At 51.0% G+C, this 25,233-nt stretch overlaps 1 protein-coding gene across 2 annotated transcripts; it reads right to left on the bottom strand.

The window, feature by feature from the left end:
* Nucleotides 1–945: 945 nt before the first annotated feature.
* Nucleotides 946–25,233, bottom strand: LBH (LBH regulator of Wnt signaling pathway). Of its 2 annotated transcripts, none has more exons than XM_077134973.1 (3): nucleotides 25,018–25,233; nucleotides 22,387–22,489; nucleotides 946–3,435 (listed from the first exon to the last, which is right to left on the bottom strand). In XM_077134973.1, exons 1-3 carry the CDS (start codon nucleotides 25,041–25,043, stop codon nucleotides 3,247–3,249), a joined length of 318 nt encoding a protein of 105 aa, XP_076991088.1. In that variant the 5' UTR covers nucleotides 25,044–25,233; the 3' UTR covers nucleotides 946–3,246. The 2 variants fall into 2 exon arrangements, with proteins under 2 accessions (XP_076991088.1, XP_076991089.1); XM_077134974.1 differs by lacking the exon at nucleotides 25,018–25,233 and adding an exon at nucleotides 22,873–24,097.

The following is a 25,233-nucleotide window of genomic DNA, read 5'->3' as shown; positions in this document are numbered from 1 at the left end:
GCAGCTTTCCTTTTAATCCCTACTCAAAAATGTAGGTTGGAATCTTTTGATTAGATTCTCCCCATGGAGATGTGACACACCCAATTGTGGGTATTAACTTTTTGATTAGATGGAGCTATGACTCCACCCATTCCAGGTGGGGCTTGATTAGTTTACTGGCATCCTTTAAAAGAGGAAGCATTTTGGAGAAAGCCACGGAGCCATGAGACTGCCACAAGAACAGGAGAGCCCCTGCAGCCAGAGACCCTTCGAGATGAAGAAGGAAAACGCCCCCAGGGGAGCTTCATGAAACAAGAAGCCTGGAGAGAAAGCTAGCAGACGTCGCCATGTTCGCTATGTGCCCTTCCAGTTGAGAGAGAAACCTTGAACGTCATCAGCTTTCCTTGAGTGAAGATAACCTCTTGTTGGTGCCTTAATTTGGACACTTTTATAGACTTGTTTTAATTGGGACATTTTCACAGCCTTAGAACTGTAAACTTGCAACTTAATAAATTATCCCTTTTAAAAGCCCTTCTGTTTCTGGTATATTTCATTCTGACAGCATGCAAACTGAAACAGATGACGTGATGGTTAGTCCAATGGGTCAATGTAGCTCGGCTGTCGAACCCAGTTCTTCAGTCAAATACTAGCCGAGGTGTTGCCGTGAAAGCATTTTGCAGGTGTGGTCAGCATTTACAACCAGCTGACTTGAAGTCAAGGAGGTTACTCTCCATGCTGTGGGTGGGCCTCACCCAATCAGCTGGAGAGCCTTTAAAGCAAAACTTGAGGTTTCCCTGAAGCTGAAATTCTGCCTCGAGCCTGCAGCACCGGCTCCTGCCCAAGAATGTGTTACAGACTGGTGCAACCTAAAGGGCCAGCGGTGAGCTCTGTAGGGGACCTCATTCAACACAGGCGAGAGACTGGGGCTCACTCGGTGCAGGAAGAAAGAAGGAAACCAGTCCAGAGTGGAAAGCATTTTCAAACTTTATTTACAACTGTCACAGTGACAAAAAGTAGTTTGGAAAAAAAAAAAATGCTAGTTTCTCCCTGAGCCTCAAAAAAGAACAGATAGAAGTTACAGGAGGTTCATCTTACAACAGGCATTTTGACTGAAATACTAGGATTTTTTTTCCAATATGATCAGTTAGAAATACACACAAATTACATCAAAAAAAAAAAGAGGAGGCCAGACAGGAGCTCAGCCACTTGTCCAAGAGCAGCTGCGTACCCACCCCCAAGCTAAATGGCTGAGGGTCCCGACTTCAGTGTCAGCCCCTGGCCTCACATCACACACCAAATGGGCGTACAAAGTGGGCTGGCAGAAAAATAACGAACCACCGCCATGAACACACACAGACACGAAGCAGATTTTTTTAATCAGTTTGCAAGCACATTCCCATCACACGACAAGAGTGGGGCGGATGATGGAAGGTAGGAGATGAGAGGGAGACACCGAAACACAGATTTTAAAAGGCAAGACCCCAACTGCAATAGGAGGCGAGGGGCAAGAGACAGCAAGGACGCAAGGCTCTTCGCAGCCAAACCAGAATGCAGGGGGGAGAAAAGCCCTCGCTGTGGATGCTGCAGGCCTCTCCCCCTGCAGCAGGGAGCTGAAAGAAGTTATTGCCATTGGTGTGTATGTAATGCGAGCAGACAACATAGAAGGAGGAAGCAGAGAGGGAATGAGTCGGCTTCCCAGCGCCAAATCCTGCTGGCATATCACAAGCCCTCCCTGCCTCAATGTCCCCCCACCCCCACCCCCTGCAGAGGCACACTGGCCCTGTAGAAAATGCAACCAGACCAATGAGTCCCAAACCAGGGGGTCTGCCTGGACTGGGGACGAGCTGCGGGGCCACGGGGAGTGGCAGGCTGGCCAGGTGTGGCCAAGGAAAGCTCTGCGGTCCACCTCCCAGCCACGCTGTCCTGCTGGAGGAGTCTGGCCTGCAGCGTGCGGCTCCCAAAGGTTCTTGGCCTTCAGGGGACAGGCGGGAGGTGCTGAGGGACCAGGAGCGCAATTCATGGAAGGTCACCAGAGTCCCTCACCAGGCCCTCTGCCCACGTGCATCCAGCACAACTTGGGGAGGAGTCAGGGATCTCGGGACACACGACTCGATGCCAAGGCTGCTGCACAAAAGCCCCATCCGTTGATCCCCAAGCTTTACCAGCCCTTGGGTCTGGCATTAGGACCACACCTCCCCAAGGGGAAACAGAGAACTCTCCTCTGCTCCCTACTCCAGCTCCTACAGGCAAAACGGGCTGAGAGCCCACAACGGTGCATCTGCCCGACTAGACTCCCTGGGGACTGAGCGGGGCTGAGGAGGGAGGTACAAGGAGAAGGAAGGATGCATCTGGGAGAGCTGGCCTGCTGGGTGCCCAGCTCAGACCCTGAGCACAGCAAGCTGGGGTGGAGGGCAGCTGGAAAGGGAGGGACCTTTGTGCCCAGGTATCTGCCTCGAGGTCTCTGGCAAGGGGAGCCACTGTTTCTGCAACCACCAAGAGGGCTGGGAAGCACAAAGGGGCCCACCAGGGAAGAGAAGCTCAAAAGCACTGCCTCTCCATCACCTGGGGCAGGTGAGCCCTGGCATGGCTGGGAGCCGAGAAGCGGTGAAGGAACAGGCTACACACCTCTCCTTTCCCTCACATCACCTCCAGCTGACTTTGCAAGTAGCCAGTTTCTACTGCTCTCCTCTCCCCTCTTCCCACACTAGACCAGCACACCTGAAATAAAAGCAAAGGTGGGGGGTGAAAGCGGAGAGAGATGAAGGCTTTGTTTTCTGACACCCCCAGCAGCCAGAGAGAATGCTCCCCAAGTACTTCCTGGCTGCAGTTCTCTGCTCAGTGTTTTCTTAAAACATGTGTTTTCTCTTTCTTCTTAGGTTTTGTTTTCTCACCCCAGATGTTCCTTGCTCGCTCTGCACATCCCACTCTCTGCCCGCCGCCCTCTGCCCCCAGCGCCAGCGGCACCCCAGCCTGCTCGAGTTCAGACAGCAATCTGAGAAACAGCCCGGGCCTCCCCACTCCCGGAGCCCTGACCTAAGCAGCTTCCTTTTGCTCATTGTCACAGAGGGCTCCCGCCACTTGACGCATTTCAGAAAGAGAAAAGAAAAGGCAAGAAAACCAACTCGTGATTTGCAGGTGCAAGACGGAAGCCATCGTTTGACATTTTCCGAACTACGGTGGCTCGCGCCCTTCTTCCGTGGTGATGGGGAAAAGCACAGCTGAGGTCCAGAGGCTGGCTGGGAGGGCCCGGGGGCGCCGGCCGGGGCTCTACTGCTCCTCGGTTTCCTTCGCCGTCTCTTCACAGTTGTCCTGCTCATCCTCCTGGACCAAGAACTCCTCGGGGGGCCACCGGAGCTCCCCGCTCTCCACCTCCCCCTCCGTGGGCTCCACCACGATGGAGGGCAGGCGGTCCTTCAGCTTGCAGCAGCGGTCAAAGTCGGACGGGTCCGGGAAGATCTGCAACGAGAGCAGCGGGACTGCCGTCAGGTACCCACGTGGGCGCTCGCTCCACCTCCACGGCTCGCGGGCATGGGGTGTCCGGGGCCCCACCATGTGGGGGACGCCCTGGGGGTCCTAGAGGGCCAGGGGTGGGGGCTATAAGCCTAGGACAACCAAGGAAGCCATCCTCAGCTGGCCTTTGCTTCCACTCCTGAAGTGGAAAGTTGTGGGGGCAGGGCCGCAGAGTCTAAACGACAGCCCTGTTTTAACTCTTTCTATTTCCTTTCCAGGTAAAAGAATCCAAAATCATGGCAGCCGCGGTAAGCCGCGTCCTCAGTTGCAGGGAGCATCTTACCCGGGTGGTCCAAAGCACACAATGGGTACCCCACGGTGTTACATTCCTCCCAGAATAATCACTGGCTTCTAGGCTGGGTAAGGGCCCCAGGGGCTTTATATAGTTAGCTTAGAGCCAACACAGCCATGCTGGAAAACAGGTATTGCCAACACCGTCCTGTTCAGAGTCTCGGGCTCAGAGATGCCCTCAGGGGAGTGGTGGGATGAAATGCAAAGCCTCATCTGCCTGATGCCTTTGCCTGGGCCCGGGGGCCACCCTCCCACTCAAGGGGATGGGCCCTGCACCCCCCAGCAGCTCACCTGCCAAATCAAAGCCAGTTCGGGGTTGAGGGCCTGGCCCAAGCCACAGACAAGCTGGGAACAAAACCCAAGCTCCTTTCTCACCTGCGAACAAGTCGTGGCTCCTTGACAGCTCTGCAGTGAATGAGTCTACTTCCTCCCCAGAGCCCCAACCACAAGGCTTGGGTGTCTCTGCCTGCTGTGTGCCCTGCCCAGGGCTGGCAGGAACCCACAGGCCAGCTAACAAATCGAGGGCCAAGCCTGGCTCCACGGACCCCCTCAGCTCACAGTGCCCCGGGAGCACAGCTGACCCAATTCTCTGGGTCATTAAGCCCTTAATCCAACTGGTGCTGGGCCCCCTCCCACCCCGCTGCCCGGGGCACCGGGGCTCACAGGACTCCCAGGTGACGAGACCCCATGGCACCTTCCAGGTACTCCCAAATGCTCTGTTTGACAGATGGGAAAACAAGGCCCAGAGGGGTCAGGAGACCTGCTCAAGGTCACCCACTTGTTAAAGGCAAATGAAAGGAAAGTGGGGTGGGGGCAGGCACACACTGGAAGAGGCCAGGCGAGCAGAGGCCAGCAGATGCACGCCTCTGTCCCCAGGAGGGAGGAGAAATGCTCTCCTGGGATCTCAAGCCTTTTCGATGTTCCGTCGTGGCACCAGGATGCACAATCCTACTGCACCCCAACTCCGACTGCTGCCATCCCAGGCAAGCCACACTCTGCCCATGTTATGGACAACGTGGGGCCTCCGCAAACCACGGGCCCCGGAGGTGTGACTATTATCCCATAAAGACGGATGGCTGGGCACTGAGCCTGAAGCCGCACAACCAAGCGCCACCAAAGACTCAGCGGGCTCATTAAAGTTCCATAACAGCAGCCGGAGGAAAACAAGGCAGGGGAGGGGCCAGGCTCGCATGGGTCCTGGTTGGACGTGGAGATGCTGAGCCCCGCTCCTGGCTCTCTGAAGGGCGGCAGCCTGCGGGTACACTCGGTGACTTGGCTGGCCCCGAAATTTTGCCCGCCCCCCGACACTGCAGGGCACAGAGGGCCTGATGTGGCCCCTTGTCACTTCTCACTGGAGCTGGGGCCCCTCCCTGGGGGTGACAGAGGGGAACCGCAAGGAATGGAAAGCACACCATAGCTTACAAAGCATTTCTGGGCTCAAAGAGTCAGAATTCGAACCCAGAGCTGCTGCTGCAATCACCTGCACCTTCTGAAAATCAGACTAAGATGCCACCGGGTCAACATCCTCACCTCATGGATGGAAAACTGACGGGGTGGGATGCGGGACTGCGGGCTCTGCTCGCTCCCTCCACTGCTGGGGGGCTGCAGGCTGACCGTCTGGGCCACCAGAACCAGAAGATGAGCTGCCCGGTTCACACTATGTGGTTGTCCTAAACCTTGCGGTCCCTGGACAGGGCTGTGACAGTGGAGGTCAGACCCTGGGCCCCAGGCCACGACCCTCTGACCCTCCACGTGAAGCCCAGGGCTGTGTGTCCCCCATGACACGGCCATGACTCCCCACCCAAGGGAGGTGGCTACCTGGCTCTGATCACAGTCACCAAGACCAAGGACGAGCAAAGGTGACAAGGAGGGTGAGGACAGCACAAGAGTCGGGAGGACAAAGGGCCAGCGATGACCGTGTGCTTTTGTTTCAAGCTGGGAATAGGTCTGCAGCTGATGGATGATATGCCAGGCTCATCTGCTGAGAAGAATTTCAGTTTATCTCCATCATAACCCTAGGAGCTATGTAGTGGAATTATCCCTATTTTACAGATGAGGAAGCACAGAGAGGGCAAGTAACTTGCTTAAGGCCACACAGCAAGAATATGGCCAAACTGGGAACCCAGACCCAACGGAGTTCAAATGAGGGGGTTCATTTGGTACCAAACTGGGCCAAGCCACAGAACCCAGATTCTGATTATGTCCTGGATATAGCTTGTGTAATACCAATCGTGTCCTCTCAAACCCCATGTGCCTCAGTTTCTCCTTTGAGAAATAATGTGACCTTCTTGTCTCACTAGACGAGTATAAGCTCTTGGAAAGTACACAATGGTAAAATACTTTTGATGACATATGCTAAACTCAAACTCAAATTGCAGTGTCTTCTCTGGAGCAGTTTCTACAGGGCTACATTCAGTATCCAACCTCCAAGCAAGAGGCAGTAATACTAACACAGTAATTAAAATAATTCCAAACAATGCCTTTTATACCAGCAGCTACACAATTAAGTCTTTTAAGTCCTTGGGCAGTTTGAGCATTGAACTTCTGATACTGCTTCATTGCCAGAGAACTTTGCTCCCTGAATTGTCCAAAGCAGGCGCCGTAAAAAAATTTCTGTTTTAAAAGCAACAAAGCCTGTAAACCGCATTTGAAAAAAAAATCACTATAAAAATTAATCTAACCCTCTTATCAGAGATTTTATTTTATTATCAAACTATACCAATTTCTGCCTCTGAGAACTGCAGCTCTCTTCAAAAACAAACACCGCGGCTTCTCATTTCCTTACAGACAGAAAGTTATGCTGTGCAAAGTGCTGCTGAGTATTTTGCCAGCACAATCTTATCTCCGACAGCTGCTTAAGAGGCTGACCCCATGGAGGTCAAGATTTTTCCACTAAGTCATGCTTTTTAATCATCTAGGCTGCAAAAAAATTGAGGGGTTGCAACTGCAATTTGAAGGGGTGGGGAAGGCAGTGGAAAAAAGACTCAAGTCAGACTTGCCAAGCACATGACAGGTAGGGCTGGGGTGGCAGGCCAGCCTGGCACGATGTCTGCCTGCAGGAACTGGCAGAGGGTAAAGAGCTGCCCCGTTCCAAAAAGAATCTGCTTCTGGTTAAACTACTTACCAAAAGAGCCCCTTCTCTCCAGATTGGGAAAAGGCAAAAGTCCTTTTCCCTTTCCTCTGCAGCAGAGGCTCGTTTCAGAGAGGACCAGAAAGGAAGGTAAGGATGCTTGGAGAGGCATTTCCAAACCTCGCCCTCGCTGCAGATCTAGAAGCATCCATGCCCAGATGTGGTTCTCTTGCCTGCACCTTCCCTCCCTCTGCCAACACTAGACTCCACATCCAGCTGTCAGACCCACGTCCCAGTGCTGGGGCCTTGGGTGAAACCACACCTGCCCGTTCACTTCTTTGTAGGTGGCATGAGGTCTTAAAGCTCACACGCAGAATAGCCTGAGGCTGCCTAGAAGGGGGAGGAGGCATTCAGACTTGGGAGCAGTGAATTTTACAGGGGGCCCTCTGCAGAGCCACTTTCGCCAGGTGGCCTCCCATCCCAACAGACCCCAAGGCTCCAGGACTCACATGGATTCCCCTGAAAGGGCGCTGTAGCACCTTCTGGGGGGAAGAAGCGGCCTGGGAGATGTAGTTTGGATGTCAATATATTAGAATTTCTGGTTGTACAAGTCAAGACCGTGCAATGGAACTTTTCTTGATGATGCAAATGTGCTAATACGGTAGCCACTAACCACATGTGTGGCTGCCAAGCACTTGAAACATGGCTAAATTTTAAATTTTTATTAATATTTTAAACATATAATATAAATAAATATAAACTTCTTGTAAATTTAAATAGCCACATGAGGCTGGTGGCAACCGCTTTGGACGGTGCAGATATCGACAATTAAATATGAGGACAACAGAGCACAACTGTCCAGACAAATACAGGGCGTTTGGTTGATTGACCAACCTGGGAAGCCTCGGGGTAGGGGATTCTGAGTTTGAGGGTGTTCTGGAGGTGAGGGATTAGGTCAGCAAGCTCTTTGCTCATGTGTAAAAGTGGCCAGCCGGCCAGTTCCTTCTCACCCGTGGAAGAGAACTGAAAGGCAAAGCACCTTTTCCAAAGGCCCCAAATCTGGGGTCCCAGCTATCAACTGGCTGCCTGCAGGCCAGGTGACCTACACCTGGCTGTCTCTGGGGTGGTGAGAGGAGAGAGATGCTTGGCACCCAGAACGGAAAATGCGAGCGTGGCTGGCTGCAGCTGCCCCCGCGCGGGTGCCTGCCTCAGCCACCATCCCCAACAGGCCACCCGAGCTGGCCACAGAAGGGGGCCAGGGGGCTCAGCAGAGAGCTGAGATGCCGAGGGGGAAAGCGGACACCAGCAGGTGGAGGAGATGAAAGGTGGTCAACTGGACACAAAGGGCTCATTACCAGCTCTGCAAGCTGAGCCCCCGGAGGCTGGACGTCCTGCTAGGCTTTGCCGGGGTGGGGTGGAGAGCGGAGGGCGGGCAGCGGGTCTGAGAGAAACATCAGGCCGGCTGGTGGAGGCGAGGACGGAGATCTGCTCTCAGCGTACAAAACCACACAGTAAGCCACTCCCCTCTCTGGTCCCAGAAGGGGAAAAATGTTAGCCCCAAACCTGCAGTGGAAAATCACCACTCCCGCAGGCAGACCGGGGTTTTCAGAGCTCAAGCGTCTCCCTTGTCCTCGCCTCTTATGACCTCCGTGAGAGCCTCTCCAAGCCTTTGGTCAAGTCGTGTGAACTTCTCTGAGCCTCAGCTGCCTCCACTCTAAGGACTGTTGTGATGTCCACGGTGCCATATGTGGATTCCCCAGCCTAGAGCCCACTCAGAAGGCTTGAAGCCCACCCTCTGCTTCTGTAAGTTAGAAATAAGCAAATTCCTATCTCAGAGGGCTTTGGAGAGCATGAGACGCAGGCCTGTGTGAAGGCACACCAATAACTCTAAATTCTTATTCGGTAAAGTCGGGGGCCTTGAGGAGCATTTAGGGTGAGGGGCTGGAAAGGCGGGAAGTGTAGCCTGGGACAGGAGCACGTTAGCAGCCCTCCTGGGCATGTGCCCACACATCCTGGGCCAAGTTCTTTGGAGAAATGGTTGTGACTTTATCACTTGTCTCCCAGTGCCCTTGTTTCCCCAAGGCCTGGGCCAGGCGGGCCCAAATGGAAGCCACTGGGTTGTCCAGACGCTGGCCTCTTGGTGGGGGCCTCTGCGGCCAGAGGTGGTTCTGTTCCACAGCCCCTGCCTACTCCAGAGGCCTGCACGAGTAAGTTAGACCCCTCCTGCTCCCGCGCCCCAGGGTCCACATTTCTCATTTTTTCCTGGAGAACAACAATGGATCAGCCTGGTGTTCCTTCCTTCCTAGGAGGGGCTGGTTTATGACAATGGACAGATCTCTACCAGCGTCCTCACGGCTAAGGGCTGGATGAGCCAGGAGCAGCTAATTGAAATGACAAGCACACCCTGCCTTGTGCCCCCTAACAATATGCAGAGGCAAAAAAAAATGCTCTTTGAAATACTTGCATCCTGTTGGCATTACCATTTGCATTTTACTGACTTCTTAAAGTGAAATGTGGTGTTGAGAACCTATAAGAACCAAAAAGAAGGGCCCAAGGGGCTACCGAGGGCTTCAGGGAGAGAAGAACATTCTCAGGTCCTATTGGGATGCTTGTCACCTGATTCTCCATCCCTGAGACTCTCACCTCATGCAAATAACCCCTGGACTGAAATCTGAACTCTCCATCTCTTCCTCTCCTATCCTTCTCTGGTGCCTCGAATCTTGTAGGAGATGTGAGCGGAGATTTGGGGCTTTATAACAACTGCTGGGCCTCCTTCCTTTGGATCAAAGATGTTTAAGCCTCCAGGCTTGAAACTTAAAAGAAAAGGAAATCCTTTGGATAAACACCATCTTTCATAAACATCTCTCGAACACACACCCATCCTGCAAGTCAAAAGTGCCAAATCCAATTAATTAGCACTAATGGCTACTGATAAATCTAGGTCCAGTGAACTGACCAAGGGTTTTGCAATGGCAGAGAATTTTTCTCAAAGTTCTCTGGGGCTGTGAGGAAAGACTGCAGTACGCTGGCATATGTCAAATCCCAGCTGTCTTATCCATTGAGCTATCATTGCCCTCCTGAAAGTAAACAGGCCTTCCCATCACCTCCAGGCCTCTGGGGATGACAGAGCCCTCCCTCTAACTTCTTCCATTTGTGCTACCCAAATATCTCTCAAATGCTGTTTCCAACCATTCCCTCATTCTTCATTTTGGAGACAACATCCTTGAATGTGCGGCCTTCCCATCCTTGTCTGGAATTCCCTTCTTAACCCCTACCGTAAGGCTCCTAAACCCATCCCACTATTGACACTGCTCTTTGAAGCCTCTAAGACTTCCTCATAGTCATGTCCCAGGGCCTTTGCTCAGCCTTTGGTCACCCTTCCCTCTCTATAGCGCGCGGCAGGCCAAGCCTGCCTGCCTCAGATGTCATACTCTCTTGATTTTCACAGGCCTGCCCAGGTACACCTGAGCTGTCAAACCACATCTTCACTGTGCCCTCCTGGGACTCAAGCAGCTTGCTAAACTTGGCCTCTGGGTGGCCTTCTCTAGACTCAAGGCTCAGAGAGCTCAGGCAGCTTCCTGATTTCACCTGTCCCTCCTGGGCCAAGGACTCCCAACTCTGCGACTGCACTTCCATCTTCTCACCCATCCACTCAATGTCTCTGCTTGGACGACATCTGTCACCTGCAACTCACCTTGTCCCAAATGGAGGTGACCAGCTAATTACTGGCCTTTCTTTAAATTAAACGCTTTTTGGAGGAGGGAAGCCTTTCTTGACAGTAGGTCCTGTAAAAGAGGCCTAAAGATTTTAGTGGATCACAACTGCGATATTGAAGCTAAAACCAGGGCTACAGTCCCACAGGTAAACTCATGGAAGCCATCAACAGTAACAAGGGAGGTGACGTCCTACTGTGCTCTGATCACAACACATTCTATTTAGGCTAGAATGGCACATCTCAGAGATCAAATCCCAGCAGACTTTCAGGAGCAGGGAAAGCAGGGTCAATGGAGTCAAAATATTTTCAAAATTATGCTAAGATGTTATTTGTCTTTCTCACTGCACTGACACTTGCACTAAAGGTGTAAAATACAACAGTGGGGGCGAGCCACAGTGGCTCAGTGGCAGAGTTCTTGCCTGCCATGCCAGAGACCCGGGTTCGATTCCTGGTGCTGCCCATGCAAAAGAAAAAAAGCAATGCTGGGTAAAACCTGGCAGTTCAGCAAGAATTAAGACAGTGGCAGCAAAGTGCACTAGTAGTTATTAAATTCTTCACCACCACATGCACGCAATGAAAAAAAGTTTAAAAAAAAACTTCATGACCTTAATGAGACAGTAAAAATTAATTTTTATTGAATCTTGACTCTTAAAGACATGGTGTTTTAATATTCTGTGTGATGAAACGGGATGTACGCAGAAAGCCATTCTGCAGCATGCCACGATTTGAGTTCCAAGCTGAAGCAGTCACTTTTTCCATGGAACACCATTTTTACTTGAAAGAACAACCGATCAACAAACTATGGTCATTCAGTCTTGGGTATCTGGCAAATATTTTCTCAAAAATGAACAAAGTGAGCCATCACTTCGAGGAAAATAAATGATAGTATTTGTTACCAGTGATAAAAATTGAGCTCTCGAGCAAAAATGAGAATTTTGGAAAATTTCAGTCACTGTGCACTTGACAGCTTCCTGCTACTTTCTGATGAAGTCAGTGGAGATACTAACGAATGTGATTTTTTGATGTTATGCAATGAAATGTGTCAATATTTGGAAGATCTGCATAACTCAGTGAATCTGTATTTTCCAAACGACAAAGCATTACATTACAAAACCATGAACGGGTACAAAATTCATTCAGGGTGTAAGACAGACTAATGGAGTTTAACGTTAAGAATACAAAAAGTAATTACAAGGTTTCAGATTCTACACTGCCACTAAGCATTAAGAGTTTTGGTGATATGTCAAAGAAAAATATCTGAAAGGCCATTAAAATATGTTTTCTTTTTCCAAATTTTAAAGTGTAAAAGGGACCAAACCCAAAAAGTATAAGAAATCTCTGACCTAGAGAATGGTTGGGAAGATGACCATGTAAACCAAGGTTGAAGGACAGTGTATACTTTTAAACTAGAGAAGAGTTTAGGGGGAAACGAATAGAAGAGAGAGGAGATTTTTATTCTCTAGTGGGCAGATCTAGGATCAAGATGGAGGATTTCACCTCATTATATAGCTTTCTAGCAAAAACAAAAGACTCTGCTCTTTCACTTATAGAGGGGAAAAGCAAAACCCAAGAATTGATATGAATTGTCCTAGAAAACACAAATGTGGCAAAGTAGTTGTCTAAGTTCCTAGTCACTATATAATCCCGCCACCCTGAGAGGTTCTGAGCCCCCCATGACTGGCAATGTCCAAACAGGATCTAGGGGACCAAATGTCATTCGACTGCAGAGTGCATTTCCATATCTGAGATGAGACTGAACCAGGCAACTGAACCAGCCTCAAAGGTGCCCTCCCACCCGAGATGCTATCATGCTATGGTGGTTGTTTTTTTTTTTTTTCATGGGCAGGCACCAGAAATCGAACCCAGGTCTCTGGCACAGCAGGCGAGAACTCTGCCACTCGAGCCACCATTGCCCACCCCATGCTATGGTTTTGGGTTCCAAGGATCTCTACGTGTCAGCGGTCCCCAAACTTTCTGTCTGGATATTCCCTAAAAAAACCATATATGCTTTTGCATATTTTTAAAACTGACATCTAAACCTTCTGAGTTTTATAAATATTTATAAATATGAACATTTTAAAATAATACTTTCATACTACTCTTTTAGATGTATTCAATGGATTATAAATACTGTAGCGATTTGATATTAACCATCACCCTTTAAAAAACTCATCAAGTTCTTAAACAAAATCTTATCTATTATTTTCTTCTCTACCTGAAATTATATTCATATTCCACTCTTCCACAGAATTTTATCCTCATATAGTATTTTTACACTTGAAAGTTTTTAGTTATGAAAACTTCATATTTCTCTGCAATAAAAATATGCAAATAAATTGACATTTAATTTTCATGTCCTGTGCCCTAAAGGTTTTGTGGATTAAAATAAATTCTGATTGACTTATTGCAGTGATTACTACATAACTGATCAATAAAATACTGCAATTTTAAGCACAGAGGTGAAATTTTATTTGATTGCTAACTCTTAATGTGACAGATTGGTGGGTGCTATGGGTTTCCCGGATAGCGGCATTTTGAAGGTACATTTGTTTGATGCTCCTGGGGTTGCTATACCCTGGGGAAAGGTCCCTTACAAGATTCAAGAGGGGGAGAGGTAGGCCCTTTTCTTATAAAGGGCATAAGAGCAGTCTTCACAGGAAAGGTAGGAAAACTGGTGTAGCCTGTCTTCAGGAAATTCGGTTTCAGAAAAGCAACAGAAGGAAGCTGAAGACATGGAAGCTGATTTCCTGAAAATGCTTCCTACTAAGGGTTCTATGAACCCCAGGGACATATATATATATATATATAGTGTATATACATATACACAAAAGCATGTTTAAGACTAATTTGGGGTGAACACCTCCAATTTTAAGGTGCCAAAGAAAACAAGGAAGGGTTCTGATACTTCTTCAACTACCATAGGACAGTGGACAAATGCCCAAAGAAATACAGCTATCATAATTTAGTCATCATAAATTAGCTAAGAAGACTCACTAATTTCTTAAAAACAAAAAATAGCTTCCTTCCTGGTAACAATAGGGCCAGCTGTGCAAGTCCACCCTGACATGGGCCAGTGTCCCTCAGCTCCAGAATGCCGAGTGACCTTCGTCATTCCTGTCTGCTTCACATACACATTACAGCATGCCTCGACTTTCTCTTTACATTGGTCACTTATTCAGGACATATTTGCTTTAAAATGAAATGCTATCACTACTAAATGAGAAGACCAGTATTACCTGTCATAGGAAGTAACCCTCAAAACAAATCCAGGAACAGTTTTCTTAAGGTATTTGAATGAATGAATGAATGAACATGTTCATTAACGTAATTTAAATCTACTTCTTAGACCACCAGGAAAATGTGCACCAAAACTCAGAGCTGGCCTGGGCCATTTGCTGAGTGTAAGACCTCTGGAGCCTTGGGGTTCAGAGGTGCTGGGTAGGAGGCCCTTGGGCCCAGGGCACAGGACTTCCACAATGCTGAGACCCATGTCTGTGAAGTCTAGTCCATCCCTGACTCCAGGGAAGCAATATATCTAAACCATGAGTGTTTGAATCTCAGGAAAACCAAGATGGCACATGGGAATGAGGTCCGTTCCTGCCCAAACCTCATGGGTCCTCAGGCTAAGGCAATTTCACTGGCCTTCCCCAAGGCCACCTGGGGCTCCAGTGTTATTAATAGAATAAAGGGAATAAGCAGGGCCATCGCCAGCCCATGAACACTTAATAATCCAGGCAGCAGGTCAATATGCCCATGACGGGACAAGACAACGATCACCAGCTATTTGTCAATGCTCTAACTAAACGCTGCAAAGACACCATCAATTGTTATCACGTCTGCTCAAAATAAGTAATTCTAAACTAGAGGAAGATGGAGAACATCTCATAACACATTAAAATAACCAAACACCTTTCTGACTATCCAAAAAACTTTCTCCTTATCCCATCTCTACAGATTTTACCCAGAAAGCATACAAATAAAATACACCTCTGAGATTCTATTTCCTTGAGATGTCAATGCTGGAAGCTTATATTCTGATCAACTCTTTTATTATTATTTTTTGTTTGTAAGGTAACTTATAATCAAGAGGCTAAATGATGTGGAATCTCTTTGAATTAGTAATTCTACTTCCAGGAATTTATTCCAAAGAAGTAATCAGCCCTGTGCAGAGATGCATATGAAATGCTTTTCAGAGCAGTGTTCTTTGTAAGAGTAAAATATACCACAGTCTAAATGCCCAGTGATAGGAGATGGTACATAACAAAATGAAATACTATTTTACAAAGAAAGCTGGATAACAAGAACACAGTCACAATGTTATATTAAACCAAAGATCCACTACAGTATATTATCTTGATTTTTTTTAAAAAATATAAATGCATAGAAAAATACGGGGCATATATAAACCAAAATGTTTTGGTGATAGGAATATGGACAGTTTCTATTTTTTCCTATTTACTTCTCTGTGTTTTCCTAAATTTCTACAAAGAATGAACATTCCCTATAATGATAACACACACACACACACACACACACACACACACACACTCTTATACCTTTGACTCAGAAATTCTATTCCTAAGACTCTATTCTAAGGAAATAGTATTAATTATGGACAAAGATTTACATACAAAATTATAACATTATTTATAAGAGAACCTAAAAATTTCCAACAATTGAAGGATGGTAAAATAAATCGTGCTTTACCTTTAGGATATAATACTATGCAGTTAAAAAAAATGGTGGCTTCAAAGCATTTTTATGTTAAGTGGTAATGACATGGTGCTGATGACTTCCATATCGTTAGGTAAAAATGCAAAATAGCTATGTGTGATGTTGGTCACATAGAAATTGAAGTGCGATGGAAAAGAAGACAAAATATGCTAAATGTTAACTGTTATGATTAATACATGGTGAACCTATGGTTATTGGAAACAAAAAGTTTAAAGGAGAAGCTAACATTTCTTAATGGGCAGATGTTACCTTTATAATTTGAAAAATAAATAAAATGCAAAACATACTTTATTCATGAAAATCAGAACTACTAAAAAAAAAAAAAGGAAAAGGGGAAGAAAATTTGCCTAGGATTACAGCACTCTAATATAAAACAACCAGCATTACCATTTTGCAGTTGACCTTTTCGGTCATGAGTGTGTGAGTGTGTGCATCAGAGAGTGAGCATGTGCAAGCGTACGGAGTCTCGAGAGACATCATTCAACTCTGTCCACAGGGATCGGTGGTGACTTTAATGCCACCAACATATCTTGGGTTGAGGGTCACTAGCTAAATTAGATTTTGGATGTAGGGCTGTGTCTAGAGAAAGAGCTTAGGAATTTTTCTTTCTTTCTTTTTTTGCATGGGCAGCACTGGGAATCGAACCCGGGTCTCCGGCATGGCAGGTGTGAACTCTGCCACTAAGCCACCATGGCCTGCCCAACACTTAGGAATTTAAGAAAGCCATGCATGCCTCTCTCATGGAACCTAACAAGTGCTTCAGGCTCTCCAAAATAAAGAAATAAGGTGGATTCAAGCTATCCTAGTAACTTTATCTGGAACCACCCTGAAGCAAGTTGGGAGAAGTTCGGGACTAGAAACCAGCCAACTCTAGACCAAGTTTGTGAACCACCCCCTTGCCCAAACAACTTCTCCTCTGTGTGAAAGATCCAGGACCTTTCCTTCCCTCAGTGACAAAAGAAGCTCTGCCCTAGAAGCGAGTACTTGAAGCTGCTTCAGCCACATTCTCAGGGCCCTCTGGCTCTCAGTTTACCTGAAGGAGCCTCGGATAGTTCCAGGCAATTAAATCCCACAGGAAGGGGGGACATGAGTCCCCAAGCTCCCTTCACGTCAAAGTGCAAGCTGGACCACAGTTTGGAAAAACCTGAGCAAGTCTTAAGTTTTTTTCAAGGAGGATCCACGCAATGAGGGGCCAAGGCATGAAGCAGTGGAGCTGGGATTTGCTTTAATGGTGACAAACCCCGCCACCGCCCCCAGACAGGCTCGGGGACCAGGGAAAGGCAGGGCAAGAGCCAGAGAAGCAGCAGAGGCAGCACGGCGGCTCAGCAAACCCTGAGCACAGCTGGGATGCGCGCCTGTTGTCAGAGCCTCCGAGGGGCATCTCAGGACATTCACTAGACACCCAGAAATAGCTCTTGGCTACATTCACAAGATTTGCCACCCAAATGCATCCCCCTCCCAGATGGTATAATCCTCCTTTCTGTCCAATTTGGGAGACTGGACTAACTTGGAGAAAATGCTAAAAACAAAAAACAAAAACCCTAAGCCATAGGGTTGCCTAGGTGGCTGGATAACTCCCAGTGCAGGCAGGGGAGAGGGGCCCAGGCGCCCTACGTGCCTCCCTGGACAGTGGCCAGGGCTTTTGGGACAAAGAAGGGTCTAAGGCACAGACCCTGGCTCTGGGGCTGAGAGGCGTCAGGCTCACACAGGCCCTTTGAGAGGAGCCGGGGCTGTATGGTCTCAGTGTGTGAGGTGCTGGCTGGGAAAGCGAGGAAAGCTTGTTCTCTTCTCTGACTGGGCTATAGATGCACAGGAAATAACTCCAGCTCCCTGCAAGCCCAAACCCAGAGGCATTACAGACCAGTGAGTGAGCACTGTGCCGGGGCTTTGAGCATGGAAGGAAGGTTCTGGATACCCTGTTGCAAAGGAGACTTGATCTGCATGAGGCCAGCCTAAACTCAGAAAGAAGCAGTAATGCAGGCGCCGTCAGCGTGCCTCCCCTAGGTATGGGCTCCTGGTTCCTTTGAAACAGGTGGACCCAACAGCCTGTTTTGCATTGCATTATTATGATATTTTTACCAAGGAGGGAGTGGAGTGGAGGGGGTCAGGAGAGGAGAAAGAAAACTTGCAGCAATTCAAGTCACATGCTGTGTCCACTGCTGGACGTCTCCTGCCAAGTGTTCTGGAATTTTAGCTTAATATCTCTCCAGGGACCATAGAGGCTTTTTGAGTCTGATGTTGGGAAAGATGATTTCCTGGTGACCACGGGGCTTCGTGCGGCCACTCAGCAGAGCCTTCAAAATCCCAAGAGTATGTTGGGGACCTTGGCTGGGGGAACCAGTGAGACAGGAGAACGAGGGGTGCAGTCGAGCTGTTAAGACAACTTCAGTTGAAAAGTTATGCCCGGAACGGCCCTTTGGGCAGCACTTTGTGGTAGAGAGAGGGAGGGACACTGAACCAGAATCTTTTGGAGGGGAGTTCAGGGAAGAAGCTTAACGCAGGACTTCCGTCAGCACCCGTATTTTACCTGGGGTGGGGAAAAAGGCAGAGTCAAAACCAGGGCCAGGAAAGGCTGTGTAGACATGAGTGCGTTTTTGACCCGTGGCCTGACTGCAGTGAATAAACTGAGGCTGTTTAACGAGGGAGGGAGGACTTGCTGCCTCTGATGAAGTGTGGAGAACGGGGGAAGGAAAGGGATGGCTATTGTCGGGGCTCTGAGAGCAAAGAGACCAAGGGCTCCTGGCCAGTAAAAGGTGGGCTCTCGGCCAGAGCGAGTCCTCTGACCTCTCCTTAAGGCAGGGGCTAGAACTGAGGTTCTCCAGCTGCATGAAGGAAGCAGCAAGGCTGTGACCAGGAAAGCTCAGCCCACTGGCATACCTCTCCCAACAACACAGAGAGCCATGCTGCCACCCCCTTCTGTCCTGGGAAATGAAGAAGAAGATGCAGGGGAACTGGAGTTCTAGAGATCAAAGAGAGAGAGAGCACGGGGACTGGGGGCATTGCAGAGGGTGGGGAAAGAGTTCCTTCTGTCTTATGAGAATGCTTAGCTTCCCCGAGCAGAGGCGGTGTTGGGTTGGCCGGGAGGTAAATGCCAAAGGCCTTGGTGATCAAGAATAGCTGCAGAAGGGATACAGGCAGCAGCCAGGAAGAGACACGTGCAGATCAGAGAGGAATTCACAGAGCTTAGGGAAGGATGAAGCTATCAGCTCTTGGTCCGGATGCTTTAGAAGGGACCGTGTCTGATGACCACCAAGGAGCCACACTTGGTCGGACCTTTGCCAGCACAAGAGGAAACGGAGGAGGCCTCGGCACGCTGCGCTGGGAGAGCGCGGAGGCCTGGTGGGCCCTGGGGTTGTGTGTGGTAGCTTGAGTGCCCCCAGGCTGATGCCCACAACCCGTCCCCAGACGGGACCCAGGCCAACGCGGGTGGGCGCAGTCAGGGGACATTCCAGAAACTTCATGATCTTAGAGCCCCTGGAGCCAAGGAGGTGGCGGGCGCCATCAAGCACCACTGACTTGCCTCCCCGGATAGGGAAAAGCAGGTGCCAGGCAGCTGACGTCCCTGTGCCCCTGGGAGAACGTGAGACCCACAGACACTGACGGGGCCGCACCCATCGCGGACAAAACATCCTCGCAGACCCTTCCGCTCTCCCCAGCCGGCTGGCTGCCTCCCAAGCCCGCCCCAAACGCCCTCAGACTTTCTAGTAACCACTTACTCGCCTACCCCGCAGGGTGTAGTAATTCACGCCAAGCGAGTATGCAGGCATGGATTTCATTCATTCAGTTTCCATTCTAAATAAATGTTAAGAGAAAACAGGGCACCAGGCTGTTGATTTTTTTTTTTTTTTTGGTATGGGCAGGCACCGGGAATCGAACCCGGGTCTCCAGCATGGCGGGTGAGAACTCTGCCTGCTGAGCCACCGTGGCCCACCCCAGGCTGTTGATTTTTATACAGTATCACAAAATGGCACTAACTTCCTAAAAGCAACAGCGAGGCGCATCCCCCCTCCAAGTCTTCAAGGAGATAAAAAGGCATCGATCGGAAGGTTTTATAAAGCACAGTCTTATAAAGGGGGCCCTTTAAAGATTTTAAAGCCAAAACAAATGTGGCCAGTTTTAGAAGCAGGAGGCTCAAATGTATTCAAACCGCCACCATTCATTTAGCACCTGCTCTGTGAAGGCTCTGAGCATCTGGTGAGGACAGTGTGGAGGCTGGTGGGTACAGAGATGACAGTAAGTCACCCCTGCCCTCACAGACCTGGGAGATGCGAAGGAAAGAGGATCTGTGCCCTCAAAGCCCAGTGCAATATCCTTTGAAAGTCCAACCTGATACAGGTGGTGAGAGAAGCCAGCGGTCACATCTGGTGTGAGGAAATCAGGGAAGGTTGGCTCTCGGGAGGGCAGAGGGCGGAGCTGACTGACCAAGCCCACGCTGCCTATTAATTTCCCGACCTTGTTTCAAGGTCCTATCGCAGGCCTGTGATTTGATTTCATCTGCCAAGTCAGGACTGATGTCTCCTTTCCACTTTCAGTTCCTTGGAAAAGCAGGTTTCGGTAAAAGCCATGTACTATTATTATCCTTGGGAGGGATGCCAAGGACAGAGCCGGGAGAGACCCCACCCCCAGCTCTGAGCCTGAGCATGCATGGCGGGGGGACGGGCCTCGGCCAAGTGCCAGGCCCCATCGATCCCAACAGCTCCGGTGGGAGTTTGTTTAATTGGATGGCACCAGCTTTGCATGGGCCCAGAGCAGGCCAGACACACAAAACTTTTCAGATCAGCTCACTGCAGAGCCCTGCACCTGGCATAAACAGGAGAGAGCCAAGGGGTATCTGAATTAGATTAGAGATGGAGTAGCCCTCTCAAAATCCCAATTTTCTTTCAGTCTGAACTTCCTCTTCTGGCAGCATCAGATTTCATCACTGCTGCCCCATCCCTAATGGGCGGTAGCTTTGGTAACCTTGTGCCACGCTGCCTTGGGCTACAGTTGTCACAAACATGCTGGTTTCCCACACTAGCCCTCAGTCCTCCTAGCAGGACCCAGCACAGTACTCAGTGCACAGTACTTAGCCCACAGCAAGTGCTCAATCAATGGTGCTTGGTTAACTCGTATGACTTCCCTTCTTTCTCTGCAGCAGGCAACCAGGAGACTTTTCAGAAACCATCTTATGACAAGAGTTCTTTGAAGTTCCAAGTAGAAGATTCTGGAATGAAGCTGTAGCTCCAACCCAGGCAGCAGGGGCAGATTCCCCAAGGGGCTCTGAGAACGGGGCCCTCGGTCACAAGGGGTCATCTGAGGGTCCTTTCCTCAGGTAGCACTGAGCTACCTCGGGAGCTCAGAGACAAATTTTATTTTCCTCCTGCCGTTCTCGGCACAGGTCAGGCCTCTTCGCCCAGCGCTGCTGTCCCTTTCCACCATCACCTGCCCTGACCCTCAGATACAGGAGAACGGCCTGAACAACTCTAGGCTGCTGTGGGGCCTGGTCCTTTCACCTGGTGCATGTTTAAAGGGAGAATGTTAAAACCACATGCAAGACAGACCGATGACTGTATCTGGGAAGGTTCTGTGATGGAAATTCAAAACCCAGAACTGAAAGAAAACCTCACCTGCAACCACAAAAAGATTCAGTCTGACTCAGTAGCTTGGAAACTGGTATCCAAAAACACCCCAGCCGGTGGGCTAGGAAACTTCTCCCCTAGGCTGTGGGGCCCTCAATTGTCTTCCTTTGACCCACTTGGGGGTGGCGAGGGAAAGCAGAGAGTATAAAATCAGCCCAGGAACGAGCATTCCACTTCCCCACACACACACCTGCAATGGCTGACTGAATACCTATTTCCAGCCAGCAAAAGGGGCCTGGCGATGTAGCACAAAACCAAGGGACCTTCTGGAACCCCCCAGGTACGTCTGAAGAGATTCTGCTTTCCCCTGCCAACTTCTGTTACCCAACCTTAGCTTTCATCTCAGCTCCCAGAGCTGCACCTCCCTCCACCTCCCGCAGCCTTCTGTCTGTTTCTTCCTCCACTAAATCAGCGCCTCTGCAGCTGTTCTAAGGAACACGAGCCACAGAAAGGTAAGACCAGCTCTCGCCCCCTCCAGTGCAGACACATGGCACAATCAAAGAACAAGGTCTGGAAGTCGAGAACCCCAGAGGGGCTCAGACTCAGCCAGAGCCAGTTTCCTCCCCTGGGAAACAGGGTTCTCAGGGCATGGCGAAGAGTGACTGAGACGAGACCTGTAAAGAGCTTGGTACATAGTGGCACTCAATTAATGTCTATCTCGCCACCATCTGTCTTCATCGGGCCAGCCACCCTACACAATTTCCCTGGCCCCGAGGTCCCCCTTAGGGGCAAACACGGCCCTCCTCCAAACTCCAGAACAGCCTGCGGCCCCAAAGGCAACTTAAGGCTCACCAGGGGCAGAGGACAAGCAGCCCAGCAAGGCAGAAAGGTCAGAAGCCCAGGGCGTCACCGAACCCATCGCTAGCTTTTCTGGGTCATGATGCATTCTGGATCCACCAGACAGGATATTCTCCCAGCGAGCTTCAGCAGGGGGACGCTCCACTATCACTACATACTAGGTCCCTGAGAGAGCTTCTCTGTGGGGGGCCCTTCTCCTCAGCTCTAAGCAGTTCGCACATTCGCTCTCAATCAGCTGCTCAAACGTTAACCTAAAGCGTTGGACACAGCGCTCCTCCCACCGGCACCCCCTCCCCAGAAGCCACCCCTCCCAGCAGTGTCTCTACTGCCCAAGGCATGGCTGGGAGGGGAAGTTGTCATCTGAGTTGTCCACAAAAATCACCTGTCCCTTTGGGAGTGGGAGAGTTGACAACGGCAGGCATGGCCAACCAGTACCAATGGCTACCATCTTTGGAACCAGGTCTTCTCCTCATCCTCTCACCGCCCTCTACGGTAAAGACCGCTGTCATCCCCATCTTACAGATGAGGAAACCAAGGCTTCCTGGCTTAGGGGGCTTCCCCGAGGTCACTCTGCTCTTATAAGCGGCACCGGGACTCAAAGCCAAGTCTGCCCCCAGCCCCAGGGACCCCTCAAGAGCCGGGGCTCTTGACCTCTCCAGGACTTGACTCACCTGATAGGAAAGGCCATCCTTCCGGGGGCTGAGCCCCATTTCCTCCATGGACGGTGTGTTCATCATCACCTCAGTCATCTCAGCCAAGCTCAGACGGTCAGGGCTGCCAAGAAACCCGGGAAAAGTCAGCACGCATGCATGCACGCCTTCTGGCTCCCGCCCTCGGGGTGCCTGCTGCTGTCACATCAGAGGGCTGTCTGGGGGCAGGATGAGAGGTGTTCAAAACAGAACTCACGGAAAAACAAGCTCCCGCCCCGAGAAGCACCTCACCAGCCCGCAGCATCGGGGCCCGCCACTGCCACCAGCCAAGCCCATTGTCTGGAAAATTCTCTGGCAAACTCCCCTCCCCTTCTCTCCGGGTCACCAGTCCCTATTGGCACAGAGGAACTTGGGATTTTCTTTTAAATGACAGAACTAGACAAAACAAACGGTAGGCAGCTGAGCCCATCTGTCTATATTAAAAGCAATACAACCCGGTCTCCTCACCTTTCCAACCAAGAACAAAAATGCCCCTCGCGTGAATCTTGTTCCAAGGGGATCTGTGCATTATTATCACATAATAACAATAACAGCCCCTCTCAGAAACAAAGTCCAATCGTACTGTCTTCTTTGCAAAATGTCCCGTTTACAGCCCCAAGGGGTCAGCTTCTCTGCAAGCTTCACATCTGCCATCCAACCCCCTTCTTCGGCCCCAGCCACAGCAGCTGCAAGCTCACAGCTTGAAAAACATCCTCTGGATTAAAAGCCTTAAGGACGCCTGGACTCTGATTGCAAAGGAAATTTCCAGAGGGGCCAAGCTGGCCCACCAATAGCTGACATGTGAAAGTGCTTTGTACTCTACAAGCAGGATACAAATGTTCCATTATCCTCCCACGTTCTTACACAAGCTATGGTCACACACAGGGTCCCCTATGCATAATGGCAAACAGTATACACCAAGGTCCACGACTCCCCATACAACACCCAATATTTCCACCATCATGTGTTTACATCTGAGGAGTGGGGGGGAGAGAAAGGGGGGCAGGCTTAGAGGGAATATATGTGAGGAAAAGGGGATACCAAACGCCTCTGCATTTTATGGTCACTATATAGAGTAGAGATTGCACTGGATGTGGAAGCAGAAGCAAAGGGGCTCTGGCTGAAGTCCTGCCGCTGGAGGGCTCTGTGATCTGCAGTAAGGCACACAACCTCTCTGAGCCACAGGTGCCCCGTTTGTCACTGTGATGCTAATAACTGTTACGTGCAACGGTTAATGTTTGGGAAAAAAGCTTCGCCAGCTATGGAGTGCTAACCAACCAGAAAATAATCCTAAACCTTAATTTCTTGGGGACATAATGACATCTCCAACAGTCTCCAGAGTGTTGCCATAAGGCACCAGGGGGCTCCCACAAGACAGGCCTGGGAGGAAAGGGGAGCCCTGGAGAGGGGTACACAAGCCTCGGGGGGTGGGGGGTGTTCACTTTCTTCTGAGAGTCTGGTGCCCACTCTAACCAGGGCCAGGCTGGGAGGGCCGGGGGAGAGAGGCGAAGGTGCTGGGCGAGAGGCCCCGCAGGTTTAGGGTCAGGAACCCGGACTTCCAAAGGGAGTTTCCTCTCGAGTCATGGAACGGCTGCTGCTGACCCCCAAAGAAGAAGGCCCACGGCAGTCTCGCCAGGCCCCTGGCCTGGAGTGGGGGCGCGCTGTCCTCGCGCGGGGTTGGTGCGCGGGCCCGAAAAGTTGAGGCTAGAGGAAGGGAACTTCGTGGTTTGGGGGCTGGGAGGAACCGGGCCGAGGCTCCGGCCGGCTTCTCCCTCGCTGGGCACCTGTCCCTCCGGCCGGGGCTGGGCAGTGGGCGCCCGCACCCAGGGGCGCTCCGGGGCTGTTCCTCCGGTGCCCCAGGGCAGGAAGGAAGAAGCTGCGGGCGCGCACGTCCTGGCCGCCGAGGGCTCGCTCCGCATCCAGCTCCGAGCCCGCCGCGCAGCCCCTCCGGGCCCCCGAGCCCCGCGGGGTGCAGACCTCCACCGGTCCCAGCGCCGCCCCGGCGCCCTCCAGCCCAGCCGCGGCCCCGCATGGGCGTGCTGGTTTTTAAGGGCTCGGAAGGGAGAAGGGGTCGAGAAGGCGCAGCGTGTGGGCCGCTGCGCGTGGCTGTAGGTGCGAGGCGCCGCGGCCTTCCCCACGTCCCCGAGGTCTGCCCAACGCCGCGGCTGCACCAGCTCAGCTCCGCTGCCGCGGGCCTCGACGCCGAGCTTTGCATGCAAACAAAAAGGAAAAGGGGAGGGGCCCAGGGAGAGCAGGAGTGTCCCCCCGACACACACACCCGGCACCGGACAGGATGCGCGCCCCCAGCAGCCCTCCGCAGTGGGGGGACTTATCGGGGAGTTTCAAGCGTGACCTCTGGTTTCCCGAACCTTCCCCCCGTCCCCGCCCCCGCCCAGACGCACTCTCCAGCCGTCGCTGGGGTGAGGGCTCCGAGTTCACTTCCTTTGTCTCCAGCACCACCTTCCCCCGCCCCCTCCTTTGCAACCTTGACGCTGACTCCTGCACCGGCTGGGGCGGGGAGCGGGGGCGGGTGCGCCGGGGACCCGCACCCCGAGCCCGCACGAGCAGCCACGGGCGCTAGACCGACGCCCGCCGAGGGCGCAGAATACTCACCAGTGAATGGGGAAATATATAGACATGAAGTCCTAGGGGAGGCTGACCCACGCCCTTGGGATTTAAAAACGGTCACCGCGTCGCGAGCAAGGAGGACCCGGGCGCAGCCAGGCTGGCGGGGCGGGTGCTGGGCGTCCGCGGGTCCGCCTTCCCGAGACAGCCCCACGGCCGGCTGCGAAGAACAGAACCGACAGCGCTAGCCACTCTCCACCCAGT

Source organism: Tamandua tetradactyla, chromosome 17, assembly GCF_023851605.1.
Source record: "Tamandua tetradactyla isolate mTamTet1 chromosome 17, mTamTet1.pri, whole genome shotgun sequence".
Lineage (NCBI taxonomy): Eukaryota > Metazoa > Chordata > Mammalia > Pilosa > Myrmecophagidae > Tamandua > Tamandua tetradactyla.
Note: the sequence above shows the minus strand (reverse complement) of the source record. Positions and strands in the feature narration are given on the sequence as shown.

Bases quoted from the DNA above. Each gene is read 5' to 3' on its own strand.
- LBH (XM_077134973.1), bottom strand. From the start codon at position 25,043: ATGTCTATATATTTCCCCATTCACTG. The intron at 22,490-25,017 runs GTGAGTATTCTG...GTTTCTTGGCAG, and splicing joins ATATATTTCCCCATTCACTG to CCCTGACCGTCTGAGCTTGG. The intron at 3,436-22,386 runs GTGAGTCAAGTC...CTCTCGTTGCAG, and splicing joins AGGATGGCCTTTCCTATCAG to ATCTTCCCGGACCCGTCCGA.